This window comes from Mastigoproctus giganteus, chromosome 2 (assembly GCF_048544385.1).
Source record: "Mastigoproctus giganteus isolate SK-2022 chromosome 2, ASM4854438v1, whole genome shotgun sequence".
Lineage (NCBI taxonomy): Eukaryota > Metazoa > Arthropoda > Arachnida > Uropygi > Thelyphonidae > Mastigoproctus > Mastigoproctus giganteus.
Window position 1 is genome coordinate 261,018,807 of NC_143576.1, and position 26,657 is coordinate 261,045,463.

Consider the following 26,657-nt stretch of genomic DNA (forward strand, 5'->3'; position numbering starts at 1 on the left):
GTCTTTCGTTGAGGAACTGACAAGTGCACAAGGAACTTGAAGTATAAAAAATAATAGCGAGTCATGCTTAGTATTTTAACAATTTTCCTCTTAGCAATCCTGAGTGTGAAAGAATATTCAGGAAAGTAAGAAAAACAAAACCTGAGTTCAGAGCTTCTCTTTCTGGTGGAGTTTTGGAAATGCTCTTGACAGGCAAGGCTAACAACATGGCCATTGTTATCATCAAAACTGTTATAATCTAAATTTTAATCAAAACTCATGATTTTTAAAGATGGTAAAGTTTGCAATGATATTTTTCTTGAATCAGTCATAATTAGTTTGTCTAACAGACAATGGAGTAGAAATCCACAGAGAGAAAAATCATAGGTAAGCTAATGTTTGAAAGTATACTGTACTGTTAAGCAATCCTATAGCTCTATTTTAATATAAAATACACATGTTTTCTGTGAAATTTAAGTCCAGAGTAAATTCTTGTTGCCCCCCACCCCGCCCCAAAAAAAAACCACCTGCTTTCCTTCTGCTTACTGTTACCCGAAATCCAGCTTTTTAGAATTCAAAAATTGGCAAGTATGATATTGGTATGATTAATGTATCAGTCCAGTATTCGAACTTATCTTTGGAAACTATGATCTCTGTATAATATGTTTTAACAAAATTATTTCTTTGAACATTTCTGATTGAATAGAGTTCAATGATTTCTAAGGCCATCATAATCACTTTTCTTTAAATATGCCCCATATATCTGGGGTGGACGGGATCTATCCAGTTATATTAAAGGAGGCAGCAAAGGAAGTTAGCAAACCCTTAGCCATAATTATCAGAGCTTCCTTGGACTCAGGGGATGTCCCCATGGACTGGAGGTGTGCAAATGTATCACCATTTCACAAAGGAGGTTCAAAAGGTGACACAAGTAACTATAGACCTGTTAGTTTAACTTGTTTTCGGGGGAAAATAATGGAATCACTGGTTAAAGAACATTGCAGGATTATCTAGACAAGACTTCAGTAATAGTTAAGACACAGCATGGGTTTGTCAAAGGGAGGTCTTGTCTGACCAATTCGATTGCTTACTATGATGTGGTCACAAAGGAACTGAATGCCAAAAATAATTTTGATATCATATACTTGGATTTCAGGAAAGTTATTGATACTGTTGCACATGGAAGACTGCTGTACAAATTGGAGAGGTATGGCATCAAGGGTAAGCTGCTACAATGGTAAAGGGATGGTTGAGTGGGAGACAACAGAGAGTGGTAATCAATGGACACCGCTCTTAGTGGACAAATGTTATTAGTGGAGTTCCCCAGGGTTCAGTTTGGGCCCACTATTGTTTTGTATATTTATCAATGATATTGATGAAGGTATATCAGGTTTAATGTCCAAGTTTGCAGATGATACAAAGGTTGGCAGGGTTGTTAACAACAGTAATGACAGTATGCTACTCCAATGAGAGCCCTGTCAATCAATTCGGCCCTGGAAAGATTGTGCAGGGCTCAAGGGGTAGAATTTTTTTCAGCCTGGTCTGTACTTGTTAACAGGAGAGACTACTTCTACAGGGATGGGATACACTTAAATAGAAAGGGTGCAAGAATGTTTGCTGATGCTATCGAGGCAGTGTTAGGTGGGTCGGAAAACTGCTAGATTGGGGGTATACAAGGACTAATAGATTAACAGTAGCCACTGGCAGAGGTGAAAGTGATTCTTGCACTGCTTCTATTGGAATGAGCCGCAGCCTGGAAAATAAGATGCAGGATATTTCAGAGACTGCTGGGAATCATTGGGGTACAAGTAAACACATGGGTTGTGTTAGGGTAGCTAAGAAAAAGAACAGGTGCATGTATACTTGTGTGTACACCAATGCTAGGAGTTTAGTAAATAAATTTGATGAATTTGAGGTATTGCTCAAAACATCAAAGGCAGATATTGTGGGGATTTCAGAGACGTGGTGTCACACAGATATAAGGAATGCAGAACTGGAATTTGGGGAGTACAATGTCTACAGAAAGGATAGACAGGATAGGAAGGGAGGAGGGGTTATGCTATTAGTTAAAAAACATAAAATCCAAGGAAGTGAAGCCAGTCGACATCGCTGGACAGTGCAGTGTCGAGTCAGTTTGGTGTGACATAAGCATTGGGAGATCAAAATTGAGAGTAGGAGTGTGCTATAGTCCTAATGACTCTGATGAGTATAATAAGAAACTGTTCGGAGAAATAGTGGGCCAGTAAATCAGAGAGTCTTATAATGGGGGATTTTAATTTCCCAGATATTGACTGGAATTTGGGGGCTGGTCATCACACAGTAGCTAGGCTTTTGTGGATTTATTGGATGATTGTTTTCTACATCAGCATGTTCGGGAGGCAACTAGAGGGAGTAATACTCTTGATTTGATTATCAGTAGTGATTCTTCATGCATTAAGAATCTGCAGGTAAATGAACCACTAGGTGGCAGTGATCACAGTGTGCTGAAGTGGGAGTTACTGAAAGAGGTAACTACCATTAGGGTAAAGGGAAGGGGTATTGCTTTCGTAAAGGTGACTACAATGGACTGAGACAGTATTTAAATTCTATACAGTGGGATCAACTGATGATATTGCCAACAGCAAATTCAAAATGGGAAGCATTCAAAGAACTTATCTTGGAAGCTACTAGGCTTTACATACCAACTATGAAATATTGTTCAAGGTTTAGGCCTAAATGGATGTCAGATGAACTAATGAGGCATATGGCAGAGAAGAAAAATGCATGGGATACATACAAATTAACACGTGACACAGACACCTATGATAGATACAAGTTGATCTGTAACCAAGTTACAAAGGAGGTTACGCAGGCGAAGGCAGATTACGAGAGATCCTTGGCAAGGGATGCGAAGAAAAACAGCAAAGAGTTCTTTACTTATGTAAACTCTAAAGGAAGGGGATGAATCAGATTGGTCCACTTGAGATCGATGGGTCAACTGTTGATGATCCTGCTCAGGTAGCTAACAAACTAAATGAATATTTTGCATTGACATTCACACATGAGGAGTTATTCAGCGAGGGGAATGCCAGGGGTGTATTCAACTCTAGCAGTAAGCTAGAGAATCTTGTAATAACTGAGAGCAAAGTGGAGCAGAAATTGTTGAAGATAAACACAAGAAAGGCACCTGGGGTGGATGGGATCTATCCAGTTATATTAAAGGAGGCAGCAAAGGAAGTAAGCAAACCCTTAGCCATAATTATGAGAGCTTCCTTGGACTCAGGGGAGGTACCCATGGACTGGAGATGTGCAAATGTGACCCCAATTCACAAAGGGGGATCAAAGGTTGACACAAGTAGTAGTAGTAGTAGTAGTAGTGGAACTTGATGCAAGAAAGCAAGTGTAGGAGCTTATGCAGCATCAGCCAAAAAAAAAAAAAGAAAAAAAAATCACACCATACCCTCCATATGCCTGTCCAGTTCCTCCTTAAATTTATTTAACCTATCAACTTCCACAACGACAGATGGAAGTTTGTTCCAGCAATTAACCACCCGCTGGCTAAAGGCAAATTTCCGCACATCTATTCAACATCTATCCTTTCTTAATTTAAACTTATGTCCCCGTAGGTTCGTATTCTGAACAAGTGGGAGGATTCCATCAGAATTCAGCGTGCTCAACCCATTCAAGGCCTTATAGACCTCAATCAGATCACCGCGCAGGTGCCTTGTCTCCAGCCACTGCAATTTGCAGAACTTAAGCCTCTCTTGGTAAGAGGATCCCTTCATTCCCCTCACCAATCGTGTTGCTCTTCTCTGTACACGCTCAAGCAAATCTACATCCTTCCTAAAATGAGGCCTCCAGACCTGTACGCAGTACTCAAGGCGTGGCCTGACCATTGCCTTATACAGAGGGACAATCACCTCCTTTTCCCTGCTAGCAAAATTCCTATATATCATTGACAAAACCCCATGACCTGCCCTAGCAGCCTGTCTGCATTGCTCAGAAAACTTCATATCTGCCTGCACAATTACTCCCAGGTCTTTTTCATTTTCTACCACCTTAGGTGTAGTACCACACAGTTGGTACGTTTCTCTGGCGTTACTTCTACCCATATGCAGTACTTTGCATTTGTCAAGGTTAAACTTCAGTTGCCACTTCTTAGCCCATCTGCCCAAATTATCTAGATCCTGTTGCAGTAGCATACTGCCATGACTGTCATTAACAACCCTGCCAACCTTCGTGTCATCTGCAAACTTCGACATTAAGTCTGATATACCTTCATCAATATCATTGATAAATATACAAAACAACAGTGGACCCAACACCGAACCCTGTGGGACTCCACTAATAACATTAGTCCATGAAGAGCAGCACCCATTGATTACCACCCTCTGTCTTCTCCCACTTAACCATCCTTTTATCCATTGTAGCAACTTACCCTTAATACCATTCTACTCCAATTTGTACAGTAGTCTTCCATGTGCAACAGTGTCAAAAGCTTTCCTGAAATCCAAGTATATGATATCAAAATTATTTTTTGCATCCAGTTCCTTTGTGACCACATCATAATAACCAATCAAATTTGTCAGACAAGACTTTCCCTTAACAAACCCATGCTGTGTCTGAATTATTGCTGCAGTCTTGTCCAGATGATCCTGCAATGCATCTTTAACCAGTGACTCCATTATTTTACCCGGAACAGAAGTTAAACTAACTGTCTGTAATTACTTGTGTCACCCTTCGAACCTCCTTTGTGAATTGGGGATACATTTGCACATCCCCAGTCCGTGGGGACCTCCCCTGAGTCCAAGGATGCTCTCATAATTATGGCTAAGGGTTTGCTTAGTTGCTTTGCCGCCTCCTTTAATATAACTGGATAGATCCCATCCAACCCAGGTGCCTTTCTTATGTTTAACTTCAACAATTTCTCCTCCACTTTGCTCTCAGTTATTACAAAATCATTAAGCACACTGCTACAATTTGATAACCTACTTCCATTTTCAAACTGTAATAATTCCTCACGTGTGAATGTAGATGCAAAATACTCATTCAGTTTGTTTGCTATCTGAGCAGGATCATCAACAGTCGAACCATCGATGTCAAGTGGACCAATCATATTCATCCCCTTCCTTTTAGAGTTATATAAGTAAAGAAATCCTTGCTGTTTTTCTTAGCATCTTTTGCCAAAGATTTCTCGTAATCTGCCTTTGCCTGCCGAACCTCCTTTGTGACCTGATTACAGACTAGCTTATATCTGCTACAGGCTTCTGCGTCGCCTGATAATTTATATGCATCCCATGCATTTTTCTTCTCTGTCACGAGTCTCATTAGTTCATTTGATAACCATTTAGGCCTAAACCTTGAACAATATTTCTTCATCGGTATGAAAAGTCTAGTAGCTTCCACGATTAATTCCTTGAATGCTTCCCACTTAGAATTTACTGTTTGTAACATCGTCAGTTGATCCCACTGTACAGAATTTAAAAACTGTCTGAGACCACTGTACTCCCCTTTACGGAAGCAAAAACTCTTTCCTTTACCCCTGACGGTAGTTACCTCTTTGAGTAAATCCCACTTCAGCACACTGTGATCACTGCCACCTAGTGGTTCCTTTATCTGCAAATTCTTAATACACGAATGATCACTGCTGATAACCAGATCAAGAGTATTACTTTCTCTGGTTGCCTCTCGAACATGCTGCTGCAGAAAACAATCATCCAATAAATCCACAAAAGTCTGACTAGTGTGTGAGTGACCAACCCACAAGTTCCAGTCAATATCTGGGAAGTTAAAATCCCCCATTATAAGACATTCTGATTTACTGGCCCACTCTATTTCTCTGTACAATTGTTCATTGTACTCATTCGAGTCATTAGGCCTATAACACACTCCTACTCTTATTTTTGCTTTTGCAGTGCTTATGTCACACCAAACTGACTCAACAGTGCACTGTCCATCTATATCAACTGGATGCACTTCTTTTGATTTTATGTTTTTCTTAATTAACAGCATAACACCTCCTCCCTTTCTGTCCTGTCTATCCTTTCTGTACACATTGTACTCCCCAAACTCCAGTTCTGCATTCCTTATATCTTTGTGACACCCCGTCTCTGCTATCCCAACAATATCTGCTTTTGATGTCTTGACCAACACTTCAAATTCATCAAATTTATTTACTATACTTCTAGCATTGGTATACATGCAAGCATACATGCTCCTATGCCTATTCCTTGTTACCCTAACACATCCCATATACCCAACTATTCCAGGATGACTGCCATCAGTCCCTGAAACCCACAACACCCCTCGCTCCAGGTCGCTTCTTATTCTAATAGAAGTTGTGCAAGAATCACCTTCACCTCTGCCTGTGGTTACTGTTAAACTATTAGTCTTTGTATCCCCCCAAGCTAGCAGTTTTCCGACCCACCTAACACTGCCTCAATAGCATCAGCAAATATTCTTGCACCCTTTCTATTTAAGTGTATCCCATCCCTGTAGAAGCAATCTCTCCTGTTAACAAGTACAGTCCAGGCTGAAAAAAATTCTACCCCTTGAGCCTTGCACAATCTTTCCAGGGCCGAATTGATCGACAAGGCTCTCATCATATACTCCCTCCTACCGTGTCTGGGCAGAATTGCAGACACTTTCAAATTCAACCCTAATTCTCGGCTTTTTTTCAACAGTGACCTGTACTTGTTGAGTAATTCTGCCGGTCTCCTACTCTTAATATCATTAGTGCCAACGTGTACAACTATATCACCTTTTGTGCCCTTGAAAGATGATATCCGCTCTACAACGTCATCAACCTTTGCCCCACGCAGACATACCCTGGTCCTGTTTCACCTATCCTTTTTACATAGCATGTTCCCCGTTTCCCTGACAATAGAGTCACCAACAACTAATAGTTCCTGTGGGACCAGCGCATTGTGCCTTGGGGTTTGCAGCTGTGTTGCACGATGACCAAGTGCAAGCTCTGGCGTTGATGTGGGCAGCTGAGAGCTTGATGGGCCCCTCAATTTATTTCCTTCGAGGGCATCCACCCTGTCCTTCAAACTCTCATATAGGCCCATAACAACGCTGAGTTGTCGCCTGATTTCCTTACACTCCTTACATCGCGCACACACAAAGACATCCCCCATGGCAATATCATGTTCCGTTCCAGAGAGTTCGGCAAACATTTCACAAGTTGCACATTTTTTTAGGCTGTGACGCGTTGGAGAATCGCCCCCCTCAGTTCTCCCCCGAGTCACAACACTCCTGCCACTTTGTGCCCGTTGCTTTGCTGCTCTAGTTCGGGGCATGGTAGTTTAAATTAATAAAATCAATAAATTAAATTTCAGTAGTATTTGAATAGAAACTATGAAATAGAAACAGTGAAACGTATTACTATATAATTATGCTTTAGAGCTACCTAGCTACCTCAATTAAAAAATTTGAATTCCCTACAAAAACTTTGAATTCCCTACAAAAACTTTGAATTCCCTACAAAAACTTTGAATTCCCTATATACAAAAACAATGGCTACAAAAATCGAACAAAATAACGGTTTTACCTATCGTAAGTAAAATCCACAAAAACTTTTTATCTAAATTAAAATAAAAAATAACCAGCGTAACTATAACTATATGACTACGTATTAAGTACGATATAAAACAACAATCATGTAAATAAAAGGCAAACACTTATCGTTTTTGCGGAGCCTGTAACTGACAGCTGTAACTTTTAAATAGAGTCAGCGCCCTCTAAGTAATTATAGACCTGTGAGTTTAACTTCTGTTCCCATAAAATTAATGGAGGCACTGGTTAAAGAAGCACTGCAGGATCATCTAGACAAGACTTCAGTTATAGCTAGGACACAGCATGGTTTTGTTAAGGGGAAGTCTTGCCTGACCAATTTGATTGGATACTATGATGCAGTCACAAAAGAACTGGATGCAGGGAATAACTTTGATATTATATACTTGGATCTTAGAAAGGCTTTTGATACTGTTGCACATGGAAGACTGCTGCACAAATTGGAGCGGTGTGGCATTGGAGGCAAATTGCTGCTATGGATAAAGGGGTGGTTGAGGGGGAGAAGACAGAGAGTGGTAATCAATGGACACTGCTCATCGTGGACTAATGTTATTAGTGGAGTCCCTCAGGGTTCAGTATTGGGTCCTTTATTGTTTTCAGTATTTATAAATGATATTGATGATGGTATATCAAGCTTAATGTCCAAGTTTGCAGACGATACGAAGGTTGGCCGGGTTGTCAAGGACACTACTGACACTATGCTGCTGCAACAGGATTTGGAAAGGTTGAGCAGATGGGCTTCGAGGTGGCAAATGAAGTTTAACATTGACAAATGTAAAGTACTACATATGGGAAACAGCAACCCCAGAGCAACGTATCAACTCTGTGGTACTACACTGACAGTGGTAGAGAATGAAAGGGACCTGGGGGTGGTTGTGCAGGCAGATATGAAGTTCTCTGAGCAGTGCAGACGGGCTGCAAGAGTAGCTCATGGTGTATTGTCAATGATATATAGGAATTTTTCTAGCAGGGATAAGGAGGTGATTATTCCCTTGTATAAGGCAATGGTCAGGCCACACCTAGGGTACTGTATACAGGCCTGGAAGCCTCATTTCAAGAAGGATGTAGAGCTGCTGGAACGAGTACAGAGAAGGGCAACAAGATTGGTGAATGGGACAAAGGGGTGCTCTTACGAAGAAAGGCTTAAGTTTTGCAAATTACAGTGTCTGGAAACTAGGCACCAGCGAGGTGATCTGATAGAGGTGTACAAAGCCTTGAATGGTTTGAGCATGCTCAATGCTGATGGGATTCTTCCTCTTGCTCAGAATAATCACCTGAGAGGGCATAAATTCAAATTGAGGAAAGACAGATGTAGGATAGATGTGCGGAAATTTGCCTTTAGCCAGCGGGTGGTTGGTAGGTGGAACAGACTTCCATCCCTTGTCGTGGAAGTTGATAGCCTAAATAAGTTTAAGGCTCGGCTGGACAGGTATTTCGAACGAACAGAGGGGTGAAGTGGAAGTGGTTATTTTTATTTATTTATGTTACTTTTTTTTTTTTTTTTTTTTTGGCTGATGCTGCATAAGCTTGCTTTCTTGCATCAAATGCCTCTACTAATGCTAATGCTAACTGGATCTAGATAAGTTGGGAAAATGGGCTGAGAAGTGACAACTGGAGTTTAACATTGACAAATGCAAAGTATTGCATATGGGTGGCAATAACCGAAGAGAAACGTACCAACTGGGTAGTACTACACTCAGGGAAATGGAAAGTGAAAAACACCTGGGGGTAATTGTGCAGCCAAATATGAAGTTCGCTAAGCAGTACAGATGGGCTGCCAGGGCAGGTCATGGAGTCTTGTCAATGATATATAGGAATTTTGCTAGCAGGAACAGGGAGGTGATAATCCTGTTATACAAGGCAATGGTCAGGCCACTCCTAGAGTACTGTGTACAGGTCTGGAGGCCTCATTATAGGAAGGATGTAGAGTTGCTAGAACAAGTATAATGAAGGGCAACAAGATTGGTGAGGGGAACAAAGGGGTGTTCTTACCAAGAAAGGCTTAAGTTCTGCAAATTGCAGCACCTGGAGAATAGACACCTGCAAGGTGATCTGATTGAGGTGTATAAGGCCTTGAATGGGTTGAGCAAGCTGAATGCTGATGGGATTCTTCGTCTTGCTCAGACTAAGAACCTGAGGGGACAGTTTCAAATTGAGGAAAGATAGTTGTAGAATAGATGTGCGGAAATTTGCCTTTAGCCAGCGGGTAGCTTCCATCTTTCGTTGTGGAAGCTAATAACCTAAATAAATTTAAGGCTGAGCTGGACAGGCATTTGGAACGAATGGAGGGATGAAATGGGAGGGTTTTTTTTTTTTTTTTTTTTGGCTGATGCTGCATAAGCTTACTTTCTTGCATCGTATGCCTCTACTAATGCTGATATCTAAAGAGAATTATTGGAGAGGAAATGTGTTCATATCTGCTAATCATTCATTCCTTAATGAAAATAAGGTACGAATGGGATTGCATCAGTTTTAGTGACTTATACTGTTAAATTATTTAGTGTTTTCCAAACTAAAGGTAACTCTAACAATAAAATAGTTTTATATACAGGGTATTTCAAAAATGGTCAATAATTTAAAGGTCAAAAGTACAAACTAAAATAAACAAAAAAGTCCCAGTGAACATTGGGCTGCAAATGAACCGTTTTTGAGATAATGCACATTTTCTGTTAAGATCCGCCACTGACTATGGAGCACTAGTTCAACAAAAAGCTGTGTATCCTTTGCGGTGGTTTTATTAAACATAAGATAACACATTTTAATTTTTGGTTTCAACACCACAAGATTTTACAGATATTGCATGTTACAGGATGTTAAAGGTGTTCAAAATGTTTTCCTTGCATCCGTACGCAGCTTTGTAGTTTTCTCTGCATTGAGTTGCGAATCCTCTCAGGCATTTCTGGGTAATTTCTGATTTGCTGAAAGGCTCCTACCCAATGCTACAATTCCTCAACTGTGTTAATGTCAGAAGTGTACACCAAGCTTTTTACATGAACCCAGATACAAAAATTCATAGGATTTAAGTACTCTTTGTTGCTGTAACCTCTTTCCATGTTGACTAGTCTTTGACAAGTACAGTCTGTCCTCGTATAGCACGATAGTTGTGTTCCTAGAAACCCTCGTGCAATATAAACAACAGGCCCTATGGGAAAAGTGGAGTTAGGTGCCGACCACCCAAGATTGAACACACATTTGGAACCAAAACATTACCAAACACAATAAATAATCGGGTAATTTTAATCATTATAAAATACTTACGTATTTTATAACGATTAAAATACGTAATAAAAAATAATAAAAAATATTATTATTTATTATAATATAATAAAGTATTTTTAGTATTTTTTACGAATAAAATACGTATTTTATTCGTAAAAAATTTATTATATTAAATAAAATAGTCGTAATAAAATACTTATTATAATACGTACTCGTAATAAAATGCTTACGTATTTTATTACGACTATTACGTAATAAAATATTGCTAATGCTTTTGCTTCTATCGTAAGCAAACTTGTTTTTTGTTTATCCAAACAGATAGAAAATCGAAAAACAGATAGAAAAGACAGCCGTTCATCTCTTCCAATTCTTGTGTCTTAATCTAATGGATTTTAATTACACTTTGAGTTGTTCCCGCTATGAAAGTTGTTTTTATTTCTCCGCATTCTTTGTAATTCTCGCGTTGCCTCATTTAGGTCTGTAGCACGTGCAATATCACATGGTCTTTCATTTCGCTCAAAGTGTTTCACAATTTCATATTTTTGCTCTATCGACAGAGGCGGACTGGCCATAAGCCTTATCCGGGAAATTCCGGTGGGCCGGAGGCCGGTGTGATTTTGGCCATAAACCGTAGTATGAGGCCACTATAAATTTTCCCGGGTAAGAATTTTTGACCCAGTCCGCCTCTGTTTATCGATATTGCTTCTTTTTTTTCTCTCTCTGAATCTGCAGTGTCTTCGCCAGGACGCTTCCTTTTCACACCTTTTAAGTATTTTACTCATTTTTAAAGCACAATTACAAAACGAGGAGGCACGCTTAATACACATAAACAAAGCTGCGCGCGTGTAGCAACTGAATAAACAACACCGTAAAGGCCGAGATACACTATTAACACCTCACATTTTACTAAAGCACATTTCTGGGGGTTACTACCATAAAACAATTTCCAGTTGCGTTCTGCTAGTGGAATCTGTTATAAACTGGTCGTAACTCGATCTAATTGCAATTGCAAATTAAGCATAGCTGGAATTGTGTGGGTTTTTACGTTATTATGGTGAAATGTGTTTCCCCTTCACTGATACAAAACACATAAATACATTTTCAGAATCTTCTTCATTCCTATCCTGTTGCGTTCAGTTACGGTGATTCTGCGTTCGACTGCCATTTCTTGTAAACACAAGGCGAATCGTGCATAAGCGAATTCGGTTCGTGTTATATAAGAAACGTTCCCCTATTTATAATCGTGTATGATCGAATTCGTGTAATATAAACAAGTGTATATGAGGACCGACTGTACTAGTATGCATGCTACTTTTCAGAGCATTGAGAGAGAGGGGGAAAGGGAGAGAATGAGCATAACCTAGCCTAACAGACAAGTTAGTGGTGGATCCCAACTCTGTACAGTTCACTTGTCAGTGGTGGATCCCAACTAGAAATGTGCAATATCTCGAAAACGATTCACTTAATCACCTATGTTTACTAGGCTTTTTTTGCATATTGTAGTCTGTACAGTTCACCTTTAAATTATTGACCATCACTTTTGAAATTTTCTGTATATTTGGGTCAATTAGGTAGCACCTAATTGACATGTTTTTTGCTAACTTATTAATTATTATAAATAATGAAAATAATTAAATAGAAACCCTGACTTATCGTATCATTTTAAATCAAATATTTGTTACTTTTTTTAGAGCCCTGCATATTCCATAATATAGCTCAATTGTGTTCACCAAATGCAAGCAAAGTTGGAATCTTGTCAGAATACACATCTTTTCACAATTGTAAGTATGATTTTTAAATTTTAATGGGTTATTTCATGGAAATTTTAAGCAGTTGTATTTAAATTCTCAGCTTTCTTGTGTTTAAAAAGTTTTAATGAGAAACCAAAATTAAAACATGATGCACTACACAGCATTAAGTCAGGATTTTTTCAAGAAAACATTCCAAAAACTGTTACTTTTTTAATTTCCTTTCCAGATGCTGGTTGACTTATGAAATTGCCATGTGGCATCTGTGTCCCCACCCTAATAGCATTTAGAGTGAGACAGATGCTATCTGATTGAGTCCAAATTTATTGTGCATACAACTCCCCTCTGTCAGGGGTGCTCAAATATCCTGATCGGAAGGGGAAGGATAATTTTATTTTGAAACAAGCTGGCCAATCTTTGAGTTAATATATCATCTCTTCATAACCCATTTTAGAGTCATCACTAATTACGGTCTGATCCAAATGATATTTACAATGCTTCTGGAGTTGTTGATATGAGTCAATCCCGAATGAGGTGCATAATTTGCCATCTTACAGGTCCAGTCTGAAACTCTTCTGTTTATAGTCCAGTTGAACAGAATTTACAATACAAAATGTCTAGTTGTACTGAAGTTGTCGTCATCATCTAATTAGTGTTATCTGATGAATTGAAAATATCTGTTGGCCAAGAACTTGCTTTGCAAAACAGTTTGATACAAGAAACAATGTTGACATTATTTACCTTGACTTCAGTAAAGCTTTTGATACTGTTCCCCATCAAAGGCTATTATATCAAAGGTGACACAAATAATTATAGACCTGTTAGTTTAACTTCTGTTCCGGGGAAAATAATGGAGTCATTGGTTAAAGAGGTGATACAGGATTACCTAGACAAGACTAGTAATGGCTCAGACACAGCATGGGTTTGTTAAGGGGAAGTCTTGTCTGACCAATTTGATTGGATACTATGATGTGGTCACAAAGGAACTGAATGCTAAAAATAATTTTGATGTCATATACTTGGATTTCAGGAAAGCTTTTGATACTGTTGCACGTGGAAGACTGTTGTGCAAATTGGAGTGGTACGGCATTAAGGGCAAGTTACTGCCATGGATAAAGGGATGGTTGAGTGGGAGAGGGCAGAGAGTGGTAATAAATGGACACTCCTCTATGTGGACTAATGTTATTAGCAGAGTCCTCGAGGGTTCAGTGCTGGGCCCATTGTTGTTTTGTGTATTTATTAATGATATTGATGAAGTTATACCAGGCGTATTGTCCAAGTTTGCAGGTGATACAAAGGTTGGCAGGGTTGTTAATGACAGTAAAGACAGTATGCTATTGCAACAGGATCTAGAAAAGATAGGCCGATGGGCTGAGAAGTGGCAACTGAAGTTTAACATTGACAAATGCAAAGTACTCCATATGGGTAGCAGTAACCCAAAAGAAACGTACCAAATGTGTGGTACTACGCTCAGAGAGGTGGAGAATGAAAGAGACTTGGGGGTAATTGTGCAGTCAGATATGAGGTTCTCTGAGCAGTGCAGACGGGTTGCCAGAGCAGGTCATGGAGTTTTGTCAATAATATATAGGAATTTTGCTAGCAGAGACAAGGAGGTGATTATCCCTTTGTATAAGGCAATGGTCTGGTCACACCTTGAGTACTGTATATAGGTCTGGAGGCCTCATTTTAGGAAGGATGTAGAGTTGCTAGAACGAGTACAGAGAAGGGCAACAAGATTGGTGAGAGGAACAAAGGGGTTGCTCTTATGAAGAAAGGCTTAAGTTTTTCAAATTACAGTGTCTGGAGACTAGGCACCGGCGAGGTGATCTGATCGAGGTGTATAAATGGTTTGAGCAGGCTCAATGCTGATGGGATTCTTCCTCTTGCTCAGAATAGTCACCTGAGAAGGCATAAATTCAAATTGGGGAAAGACAGATGTAGGATAGATGTGTGGAAATTTGCCTTTAGCCAGCGGGTAGTTGGTTGGTGGAACAGACTTCCATCCCTTGTTGTGGAAGTTGATAGCCTAAATAAATCTAAGGCTCAGCTGGACCGGTATTCCGAACTAACAGAGGGGTTGAAATGGAAGTGTTTTTTTTTTTTTTTTCGGCTGATGCTGCATAAGCTTGATTTCTTGCATCATATGCCTCTGCTAATGCTAAAAGAATAGTGGTGGTATAACATGCATGAATTCTTCTGGGAAGCATCCCTGAAGAAATCATGCTAAGTATATGACATGCAAAAAATAATTGGCACATCATAATATATGCAGATTTCAGCAAAACTTTTGAGAAACTTCCACACTTAAGGGTGATGTGCAAATTGGAGCATTATGGTACAGTGGGCCCACCATCCAATGGTAAATTGTTCCATAAAACATATTGGATGTTGAAAATATTATAAGTGAAACAAGTAATACATCGATTTCCTGTAATTCATTCTAAACTCTTGACAGGCGACTCCAACACATAAAATAGGTATTTCTTACATGTCATACTTGATTTTTACATTAAAAATTAGTGTTTTTATAAAGATTATTTAATAAATAGCTATAAAACATCTTAAAATAAAAAAACAAACAAATTAATATTTACCTTAGACTTGAAGTGCAGGGCTGATGAAATCAGTGGTGGCATAGTGGTGGTGGGACTAGATCAGATGTCAGCTTTCTTTTGTCATTTGTTGCTACTGTCAAAGAAACTGTCCAAACTTTTTGACAACTTTTTTGTAGCTTCCTGAAGTAAGAAATGACTTCGTATTCCATTTTGCACATCATGAGTTCAGTGTTTTCAATGTTGAAACACTGTTGAAAAAAAATGTTCAATCTTAAATGCTCCCAACAAGAAATGACAGTCTTCAGCTGACACTTGTTGGGTTTCTTCTTCCTCTCCAGTGTCACTCTGTAATTTTCTCCAACTCTTGCAGCGCCTCTGTTGTTGGCTCATGCCAATGAGCATCAATAAGATCCTCCATATCCTCTTCATCAACCTCCAGACCCATTGATTTACCGAGTGACAGTATCATTTGTCAAACATATTCAAATCCATCAAAGTTATGGTTAATTAAAGGCCAGACGTTTTTTCCTAGATCCAGTTGGAATAGTAGTAGTAGTAGTAGTAGTAGTAGTGGCACATGATGCAAGAAAGCAAGTGTAGGAGCTTATGCAGCATCAGCCAAAAAAAAAAAAAAAAAAAAATCACACCATTCCCTCCAAATGCCTGTCCAGTTCCTCCTTAAATTTATTTAACCTATCAACTTCCACAACGACAGATGGAAGTTTGTTCCAGCAATTAACCACCCGCTGGCTAAAGGCAAATTTCCGCACATCTATTCCGCACATGTAAAGACAGTATACTGTCTTTACTGTTGTTAACAACCCTGCCAACCTTTGTATCACCTGCAGACTTGGACATTAAACCCAATATAACCTTTATAATCAATATCATTGATAAATATACAAAACAACAATGCGCCCAACACTGAACCCCGGGGAACTCCACTAATAACATTTGTCCACGAAGTTCAGTGTCCATTGATTACCTCTCTGTCGTCTCCCACTCAACCATCCCTTTATCTATTGTAGCAACTTACCCTTAATGCCATACATCTCCAATTTGTACAGCAGTCTTCCATGTGCAACAGTATCAAAAGCTTTCCTGAAATGCAAGTATATGATATCAAAATTATTTTTGGCATTCAGTTACTTTGTGACCACATCATAGTATCCAACCAAATTGGTCAGACAAGACCTCCCTTTAACAAACCCATGCTGTGTCTTAACTATTACTGCAGTCTTGTCTAGATTATCCTGCAATGCTTCTTTAACTAGTAATTCCATTATTTTCCCCAGAATACAATTTAAACTAACAGGTCTATAGTTAGTTGTGTCACCTTTTGAACCCCCTTTGTGAATTGGTGATACATTTGCACACCTCCAGTTAATGGGGACCTCCCCTGAGTCCAAGGAAGCTCTCATAATTATGGCTTAATGTTTGCTTACTTCCTTTGCTGCCTCCTTTAATGTAACTGGATAGATCCCATCCACTCCAGGTGCCTTCCTTATGTTTAACTTCAACAATTTCTCCTCCTCTTTGTTCGCTGTTTTTACAAAACCACTTAGCTTCCTGTTAGCATTTGATAAACTTCTGGTACATTTGATACACTCCCCTCATTGAATAACTCCTCGTGTGTGAATTTAGATGCAAACTACTCATTCAGTTTATCAGCTACCTGAGCATGATCATCAATAGTCAACCCATTTATGTTAAGTGTTCCAATCTGATTCATCCTTTTCCTTCTAGAGTTTACATAAGTAAACAACTCTTTGCTGTTTTTCTTTGCATTCTTTGCCAAAGATTTCTCGTAATCTGCCTTCGCCTGCCTAATCTCCTTTGTGACTTGATTACAGACTAGTTTATACCTGCTATAATCTTTTGTGTCACCTGATATTTATGCATCCCATACATATTTCTTCTCTGCCACAAGCCTCATTAATTCATCTGACATCCGTTTAGGCCTAAACCTTGAACAGTATTTCTTAGTTGGAATGAAAAGCCTAGTAGCTTCAAATTAAGTCCCTGAAGGCTTCCCATTTAGAATTCAACGGTTGGTAACATCATCAGTTAATCTCACTGTACAGAATTTAAAAACTGTCTGAGACCTCTGTAGTACCCTTTACGAAAGCAGAAGCCCTCCCCTTTAGCCTTGATGGTAGTTATATCTTTAAGTAATTCCCACATCAGTAAATTGTAATCACTCACCCAGTGGTTCCTTTATCAGCAAATTCTTAATGCACGAATAATCACTGCTGATAATCAGACCAAGAGTATTACTCCCTCTGGTTGCCTCTCGAACATGTTGCTGTAGAAAACAGTCATCCAATAAATCCACAGAAGTCTTGCTAGTGTGCGAGTGACCAACTGCAAGTTCCAGTCAATATTTAGAAAGTTAAAATCCCCCATTATAAGACATTTTGATTTACTGGCCTCTCTCACTCTATTTCTCTATTTATTTCTAAGGATCACTCTATTTCTCTGCACAATTGCTCATTATACTCATCAGATTCATTAGGACTATAACACACACCGACTCTCATTTTAGCTTTCCCACTGCTTATTTCAGACCAAACAGACTCAACACTGCATTGTCCACCAACATAAATTTCATACACTTCCTTAGATTGTGTTTCTTAACTAACAGCATAACTCCTCCTCCCTTCCTGTCCTGTCCGTCTTTCTGTACACATTGTACTCCCCAAATTCCAATTCTGCACTGCTTATATTTGTGTGACACCACGTCTCTGCTATCCCAACAATATCCTCCTTTGATGTCTTGACTAGCACATCAAACTCATCAAATTTAATAACTATACTCCTAGCATTGGTGTACATGCAAGTATACATGAACCTGTTCCTACTCTTAGTTACCCTAACACAGCCCATGTATTTACTTGTTCCAATATGACTCCCAACAGTCCTGAAAATCTCCTTTACCTTGCTTTCCAGGCTGATGCTCATTCTAATAGAAGCAGTGCAAGGATCACTTTTGCCTCTGTCTGCAGCCACTGTTAACCTTTTAGTCTGCGTATCCCCCCAAGCTAGCATTTCCAATTTCACCCATCCGGTCACTCCAAATGTTTATCTAGTTCAGACTTAAATTTATTTAAGCTATCAACTTCCGCAACAACAGATGGAAGTCTGCTCCAGCAGTCAGTTACCTGCTGGCTAAAGGCACACATCTATTCTACAACTGTCTTTCCTCAATTTGAATCTATGCCCCTTCAGGTTCTTAATCTCAGCAATCAGAAGTATCACGTCAGTATTGAGCCTACTCAACCCATTCCAAGCCTTATACACCTCAATCAGATCACCTCGCAGGTGCCTAGTCGCCAGATGCTGTAACTTGCAGAACTTAAGTCTTGCTTCGTAAGTGCATCCATTTGTTCCTCTCACCAATCTTGTTGCCCTTCTCTGTATTCGTTCTAGCAACTCTATATCCTTCCTAAAATGAGCCCTCCTGACCTGTACGCAATACTCAAGGTATCACCTGCAAACTTGGAAAGTTTGCAGACAGGTCAGGAGTGCCCATTTATTTATACAAAGGGATAATCATCTCCTTGTGATAGAAAAATTCCTATATATCAGAACTTCAGATCTCACTGCACAATTACCCCCAGTTCTTTTTTTCTTTTTCTACCTTCCTGACTGTAGTAGCACACAGTTGGTACGTTTCTCTTGGGTAAATGCTGCACATATGGAGTACTTTGCATTTGCAAATGTTAAACTTCAGTTGCCACTTCTTAGCCCATCTGCCTAACTTTTTTAGATCCTGTTGCAGTAGCATACTGTCTTTAGTGTCATTAACAAACAACCCTGCGAACTTTTGTATCATCTGCAAACTTGAACATTAAGCCTCATATACCTTCATTGATATCATTGATAAATACACAAAACAACAATGGGCACAGCAAAGAACCCTGGAGGGACTCCACTAATAACATTAGTTCACGTAGAGCAGTATCCATTTATTACCACACTCTGCCATTTCCCACTCAACCATCCCTTTATCCATTGCAGAAACTTGTCCTTAATGTTTGTACATTAAGGACAAGTTTCCACTCCAGTTTGTACATCAGTCTTCCATGTGCAACAGTATCAAAAGCTTTCCTGAAATCGTAGTATATGATATTAAAATTATTTTTTGCATCCAGTTCCTGTGTTACTACATTATAGTATCCAATCAAATTGGTCAGGCAAGACTCTCCCTTAACAAATCCATGCTGTGTCTGAACTATCACTACAGTCTTTTTCTAGTTGATCTTGTATCACCTCTTTAACCAGTGACTCCATTATTTTCCCCGGAACAGAAGTTAAACTAACAGGTTTATAATATTTGTGTCACACATTGCATCGCCTTTATGAAGTTAGCTTTGTGAAGTACCGTTAGCCATAATTATGGCTAACTGTTTGCTTATCTCCCTTGCTGCCTCTTTCATTATAACTGGATAGATTCCATCTGCCCAAAGTGCCTTTTTTATGTTTACCTTCCACAATTTCTCTTCCACTTTGCTCTCATGTAATTGCAAAATCACTTAACTCCCTGTTAGAGTTTGATAAACTCTTCTGGCATTGCCCTTCTTGAATAACTCCTCATGTGTGAATGTAGATGCAAAATACTCATTCAGTTTATCGGCTACTTGAGCTGGATCATCAACAGTTGAACCACCAACATCAAGTGGACTAATCTGATTCATCACCTTCCTTTTAGAGTTTACATAAGTAAAGAACTCTTTGCTGTTTTCTTTGAATCCTTTGCCAGAGATTTCTCGTAATCTGCCTTTGCCTGCTTAATCTCCTTTCTGACTTGATTATAGACTAACTTATATCTGCCTTAGGCTTCTGTGTCACCTGATAATTTATATGCATCCCATGCATTTTTGTTCTCTGCCACAAGCTTCATTAATTTATCTGACATCCATTTATGCTTGAACATTGAACAGTATTTCCTAGTTGGTATGAAAAGCCTAGTAACCTTGAAGATTAAGTGCCTGAAGGCTTCCCATTTAAAATTCACCATTGGTGACATCAGTTGATCCAACTGTATAGAATTTAAAAACTGTCTGTGACTACTGTAGTCACCTTTATGAAAACAAAAACCCTTCCCTTTACCCTTGATAGTAGTTACATCTTTAAGTAAACCAACATCAGTAGACTGTGATCACTGTTACCTAGTGGTTCCTTTATCTGGAATTTCTTAATGCATGAATAATCACTGCTGACAATCGGATCAAGAATATTACTCCCTTTGGTTGCCCCTCAAACAAGTTGCTGTAGAAAACAATCCTCCAATAAATTTACAAAAGTCTTGCTAGCGTGCGAGTGGAACAGTCCACAAGTTCCAGTCAATATCTGGAAAGTTAAAATCCCCCATTACAAGACATTTTGATTTACTGGCCCACTCTATTTGTCTGCAAAACTGATAATTGTACTCATCAGTCATTAGGCCTATAACACACCCCTACTCTCATTTTCCCTTTCCGAGTGTTTATGTCACACCAAAAAGACTCAACGTTGCGCTGTCCACCCACGTGGACAGTGCAACTGGATGCACTTCCTTAGATTGTGTTTCTTAACTAACAACATAATCCCCTCCTCTCTTCCTACCCTATCTGTCCTTTCTGTACACATTGTACTCCCCAAATTTCAATTCTGCACTTCTTATATCTGTGTGACACTATATCTCTGATATCGCAACGATATCTGCCTTTGATGCTTTGATCAGCACTTCAAGCTCATCAGATTTATTTACTGTACTTCTAGCATTGGTGTATATGCAAGTATGCATGCTCCTGTTCTTACTCTTAGTTACCTTAACATAGTCCATGTATTTACTTGTTCCATGATGACTCCTAGCAGCTCTTGAAATCCCCAGCCACTTGCTCTCTAGGCTGCTGCTCATTACAGTAGAAGCAGTACAAGAATCATTTTCACCTCTGCCTGCGGCTACTGTTAATCTTTTTAGTCTGCGAATCTCCCCAAGCTAGCAGTTTTCTGACCCACCTAACACTGCCTTGATAGCATCAGCAAATATTCTTGCATCCTTTCTATTTAAGTGTATCCCATCCCTGTAGAAGCAGTCCCTTCTATTAGCAAGCACAGACCACGCTGAAAAAAATTCTTACCTGTGAGCCTTGCGCAATCTCTCCCGGGCCGAATTGATTGACAAGGCTCTCATCATATACTCTCTCCTATATGTCTGGGCAGAATTGCAGATACTTTCAAATTTAACCCTAACTCGCGACTTTTTTTTTTTCAGCGTTGACCTGTACTTGTTAAGATGGAACTAGTTCTTTAAGCCATAGGGAATGCTTTTGTATGTGTTTGTTGTGAAGGGCATGAGAAGGTATTCCCGATGGCTTAGACAAACCTAATAAATGCAACAAACACACACAAAGGGAATGCCTTTGTGTTTGTGTGTGTAGCAGAGAGCATGAGAAGGTATTACCTGTGGCTTAGAACAGTGTAAACTGTTTCATAGACTCAGTTTCCACTCCTCTATGAACCAATTACAGCATTTATTGCATCATGCAAGGTGACACCACTGATTTCAGTTGATGATTTGGCTTATGCACCAATCTTTCATGAAACTGAGGCGAGGTGCCCTGTACGTACTGTGTTTGTACAGGTCTTAACCCACTGTTGGCACTTTACTCCTGGTTGATATTCTGCTTAACAAGACTGTCATACCATCCTTCTATGTATCCTTTGGTCATGTGAAATGAGCTTGCCTGGCTTTCCTGTGCACTGCTGGATGGTGATGGTGTCATCATGCTTCCATTTTATAATAACATCACTAATGGTCAACTGTTGGTTGTGCAGGCTGTCAGCAATTTCATGGATTGACAAGCCAGCGGTGTGACATTGGCATTAACACCTCTTTAAACCAGTCAACTGATTCTATGTGCTGCAGTGAGAACAAATAATTTGTGTTCTCACCTGCTTTCTTCATATGCTAGTCTGAGTCGCCTGTCTATTCAGGAAGGTCTGCCAATGCAGTGTGAAAGTGAGAATGCTCTGTCCTGTCCAGATACTTTTTGGAGAGTGGTGTATGTTCACCTTCACACCTACATGTGCTACAGAATTAGCACATTACCTGAAGTGAACAGACTTGTATCTCACTGCTCATCACAATGTGATGTACTTTATTGTCCAAGCAGCAGCAACTACAATTCCAAAAGCATCTACACAGTTTCTACTATTTCCTAAACCTTGGTACAATGCACAGCAGCAAGAAAGTTATAAAACAGAGGCTTAGAGGAGATTCTGGTGATATCTCACCAGAAAACCTCACAGCCTTTAAATATGCCCATGGCCAAGCATGTTTTGTTAAATGTCAGAGTCAGCCAGAGGAAATCTTGGATCTGCTTCACCTCTTGTATTAACCAATCAACCTACCTCAGTGTTGTTTGGAATAAAGTCTATAAAATTAAAGGCAAGCATACATATCCTTCATTGATCCTAGAATGTAATGGATCTTCAATTGCAGACTCCACTGCGTTCACCAACACTAGGCAAAACATTCACTAAAGTGTCCGAAAAAAAACATCGTATTCCCCAGAGTTTCTGGCTCAGAAGGGGAAACTCTACAAATGCTGTCTTCTAATAGCTCTGCTTTCAAGATGTTTCAAGCATGTTTTGTTAGATGTCAGAGCCAGCCAGAGGAAATCTTGGATCTGCTTCACCTCTTGTATTAACCAATCAACCTACCTCAGTGTTGTTCGGAATAAAGTCTATAAAATTAAAGGCAAGTATACATATCCTTCATTGATCCTAGAATGTAATGGATCTTCAATTCTCTACAACGAGTCATTTTCTAATGAAGAACATTTAAAAGAGCATTCTCAGTCTTCTGGGTGAATGTTTTTGGGCCAAATGACATCCATTATGAGATGATTAAACATCTTTCATTAGAATCTATGAATCACTTGCTCTGTCTCTACAACAGATTCTATCTTGAAGAGTAGTTTCTGGACTCCCTGGCATAAGACAATCATGCTGGCCTTTCCCAAACAGCAATCATCCTATAGGATGATAGTTGTTTTGAATAGTTCTGGCTATCCTAAATGCATCTTGGATAATAGCTCTGACCAGTTTCTTGTGCAGGATCCTGGAAAAGATGGTTAATGGTATGTGGAAGCAGATGACTGCCCTACCTAGAACACCATGTGGCTTTCAAAGGAATAAGCCAACCCATGGTTTCCTCAAACAAGAGCACCTGATGTCAGTTTTCTTTGATATTTGAAAAATATGGCACAGCTTGAAGATTTGAAATTTTAAAAGACATAAATCCAGTCTTTGTAATAAAATTTTTGACAAGATTTTCCGAGGGATTAGCCCAATCTGCACTTTTTTTACTATCAAAGTTAATTCTATTACAGAACAACTTCCTTCAACTGTGTGCAAGTTGTTGATGACTTTTCCCAGAATTTGTATTTAATAAAAAGGTGGCATTCCCCAACACATCCATCAACTGCAGACAAATTATGAGAGGTTGAACCTCCCGTGCCAACTCATCTAGCAACTGGGAATCAAATTTACTTTACTTCACGTCTATTGTGCACTTGTCAGATCAAGACTAGACTATGGGTCCCAGCTGTTCACATCATCTATAAACAGCAAACTTCAGTAGCTATATGGTGAGGGCATTTGTATTGCTGCTAGAGAATTCTGAATGTCTCTTTTTCCAGAGCTTCAGTTATATTTTATTATTGTCACTTAAGAATTTAAGTGACAATAATAAACTTATTATAAAGATCAGTGGCTTATAACATCAAAGTCACTGATCTAGGTGCAGATCTCTAGCATATCTAGGTGAAATGAGGCAGGGGATGAGGTCCTCAAAATCAACTGTGGAAATGAGATTTAAAGTTATTTTTGTGCCATTTTAATGCACATATTGGTGTGTATATCATGTGAAGTTATTAGTATATTTGTATCTATGTAAATTTTAATTTTTAGAAATGAGGCAAGGTTATCCACTCAGTTTTAAATAAAATATTCATAATTTTTAAGATTGTAATCTTTATTGTATCTGAAATTTGTTAGAAATTTCAAAATTTGTATTCTACAGGTAATAAACATGCTCTCTGGTGTAATTTCTTGTTATGGAATTTCAGCTTTTAGTGATGAAAACTGTACATGCACTGCCCATGTGAGTCTATTTCATTTTAATTTTTATTCGAATCTGTAAATCAACAAATACAGTCAAGTTCTGCTATAACACGGTGCATGTGTTCCTAAAAATCACCGCGTTATGGTATTTCATGCATTAAAAACAACAGGGCATTTGCTATTCATTTTTTAAACAACAGGGCTTATGGAAAAAATAAGGATAGGGCAGAGCACTCAAAAAAAAATGTTCAGTCTGGTTAGTAATACACTAAAAAAAGTTAGAAAGCCAATAAAATTGCTAACACAGATGTAAACATCTTAAATTTCTAATAAATAAATAAATATTACAGTAAATATAGCTTTTCCTTGACAAGATATGAAGTTTGCTTGTTGGAAGTGGGTGTGGTTGACGAGTTGTAGCTGATGAGTTATAGTGAAGAGGTTGGAGGGTTATCATTCTTAGGATGAAATATTGTTACACCCAATGTGGAAGGGTGTGACTCACTGTCCTGCTTTTCTTTCTTCTGCGCTGGCTAAAATAGCTATCTAGCTTTTGTTGCTTTTCCTGCCTCATTTCATACAGGAGTTGCTGGTATGGGTCCAAATGCCACAAAGCACTTTCCTATTATTATGTTCAGCATTATAATCATTATCTTCAATCCACTGTAGGTGCTTTTCAGTCCTGCTTAAAGCAGCTGATAACTCTGCTGTTTTAAGTTCTTGTGGGGCAGCCTGCTGGACTTTGTTGTCGTCCTTATCTTGACTTTCCACTTGGCTGGCTGCAACAAGTTGTTCCAAGTTTTCAGTAGATAGATTCTCATTGTGAGACTCTAGTAGTTCTACATCTTCATTTTCTACTTCTTCGAAATCAACTTCTTTTGCAAGAGAAAAGCAATTTGCTTTGATTTGTTTTAGTTGCTCTGAAGGTTCAAGGGCTTCAAAATCGAGAATTAAATGACAAATAAGTTTCTGCCACACACAATGCAGGCAGTCTTTTGTTACATCATTCATGCTTCTACAATCGTATCAATGGCAACTTTATGTTAAATCTCTTCTATAACAGTTTGTGCCTTGTTACCTTCAGTAGCAGCAGTTAACATCTTGTGTTTGCTTTAAATGCTGCTATCACACTCTGGTCAAGGAGCTATAGTAGAGAGGTTGTATTTGGAGGTAAAAAGATGACTTTGTTATTCTGAGAGAGTTAACCAACCATCTGAGGATGACTTGGTGCATTATCAAGAATTATAAGAATTTTAAAATCTAAGTTCTTGCAATAATTCTTGAAAATTTCATGGTAGGTTTCAACTAAAATATCAGTGAAGATTTGCCCAGTCATCCAACCTTTCTTGCTAGACCTATAGTGAACACCAAGGCTGGATTTCACAATTCCTTTTAAAGCTCGTTGGTTGACTTCTGGCTATCCTAAATGCTATCCTAAATATTATAAAATTGGTTGACTTCTGGCTATCCTAAATATTATAAAATGTGTTATGGCAGAATGATAAACCACTACCCGTTTTAACTTCAAGTTTCCACTGGTGTTGGCAGTGAACATCACAGTTAAGCGATCTTTTGAAGCCTTAAATCCTGAGGAATGTGCTTCTGCCTTAGAGATCCTTGAAGGCATACATTTCTAGTAGAGTCCTGTTTCATCAAAATTGAAATTCTGATCCAATGTGTAGCTGCTGCCTTCAATTATTTTCTGTACCACAGGTTTAAATGCCCTTTGTGGCTTCCTCATCTGCATTGGTGGCTTTGCCAGACAGCTTAAAATTGTGAAAAAAGTAGCAGTGTTTGAAGCCACTAAACCTGCATTAAAAGTGACTCCTTTTAATGCTGTATAAATAGCATTAAAAGGAGTCATTTTTGCAGAATTTGGTGATTTCTTTTTAAGGTCTTCATATATAGGCTAGTGCTTCCTCTTTCACTGTGAGAAAACTTGCTCCCGATTGTTTTTTGTTTTGGTCTTCAATCTATATGTTTAGCAGTCTTTCCATTTCTTCTATTTTTTTAGGCCTTGTTCCAATTGACTTTGGGGCACTTGAAGTTGTTCCAGCTATACATGTAGCTTTTATTTTCACAGCATTGTCTCTGATGGTGTGCAATGTTCACTTAACATATGTTCTCTCATTTCTTTCAAAACATTTATTATTTAAAGTTTCTCTTCCATACTTAACGCTTTCCTTTTGCACTCACTGTTTGGCTTCTTGGAATCAGGATGCTTATCCATATCTGGGATGCTGTATGAATACTTTTTTAAAGAAAAGTTAACAAATGTGGGTGAACAGTCCAAGACACACTTGTAGGTAACACATGCAGGTTAACTAAGGTAAGAGATACACGAGGGTCGTGTTTGTGTGCATTTTATGTAATGCTGCACAGATCGCTACGTTTCACTTGGTGCCGGGTTTTGCATTCACCTGGTGTTACTCGCAGATGAAATCACTCATGAGCCAACAAGAAAATCATGTTATACTTGTGTTGTTCC

At 38.9% G+C, this 26,657-nt stretch overlaps 1 protein-coding gene across 1 annotated transcript in view; it reads left to right on the plus strand.

The window, feature by feature from the left end:
* The window catches only part of LOC150090431 (uncharacterized), a 136,209-nt gene that overhangs the window by 86,043 nt on the left and 23,509 nt on the right, over positions 1–26,657 (plus strand). The window contains exons 12-13 of the mRNA XM_090390311.1: positions 12,444–12,533; positions 24,129–24,209. Coding sequence (XP_090246437.1) covers positions 12,444–12,533; positions 24,129–24,181 — 143 coding nt within the window. The 3' untranslated portion in view covers positions 24,182–24,209. The remainder of the gene's footprint in view (positions 1–12,443; positions 12,534–24,128; positions 24,210–26,657) is intronic.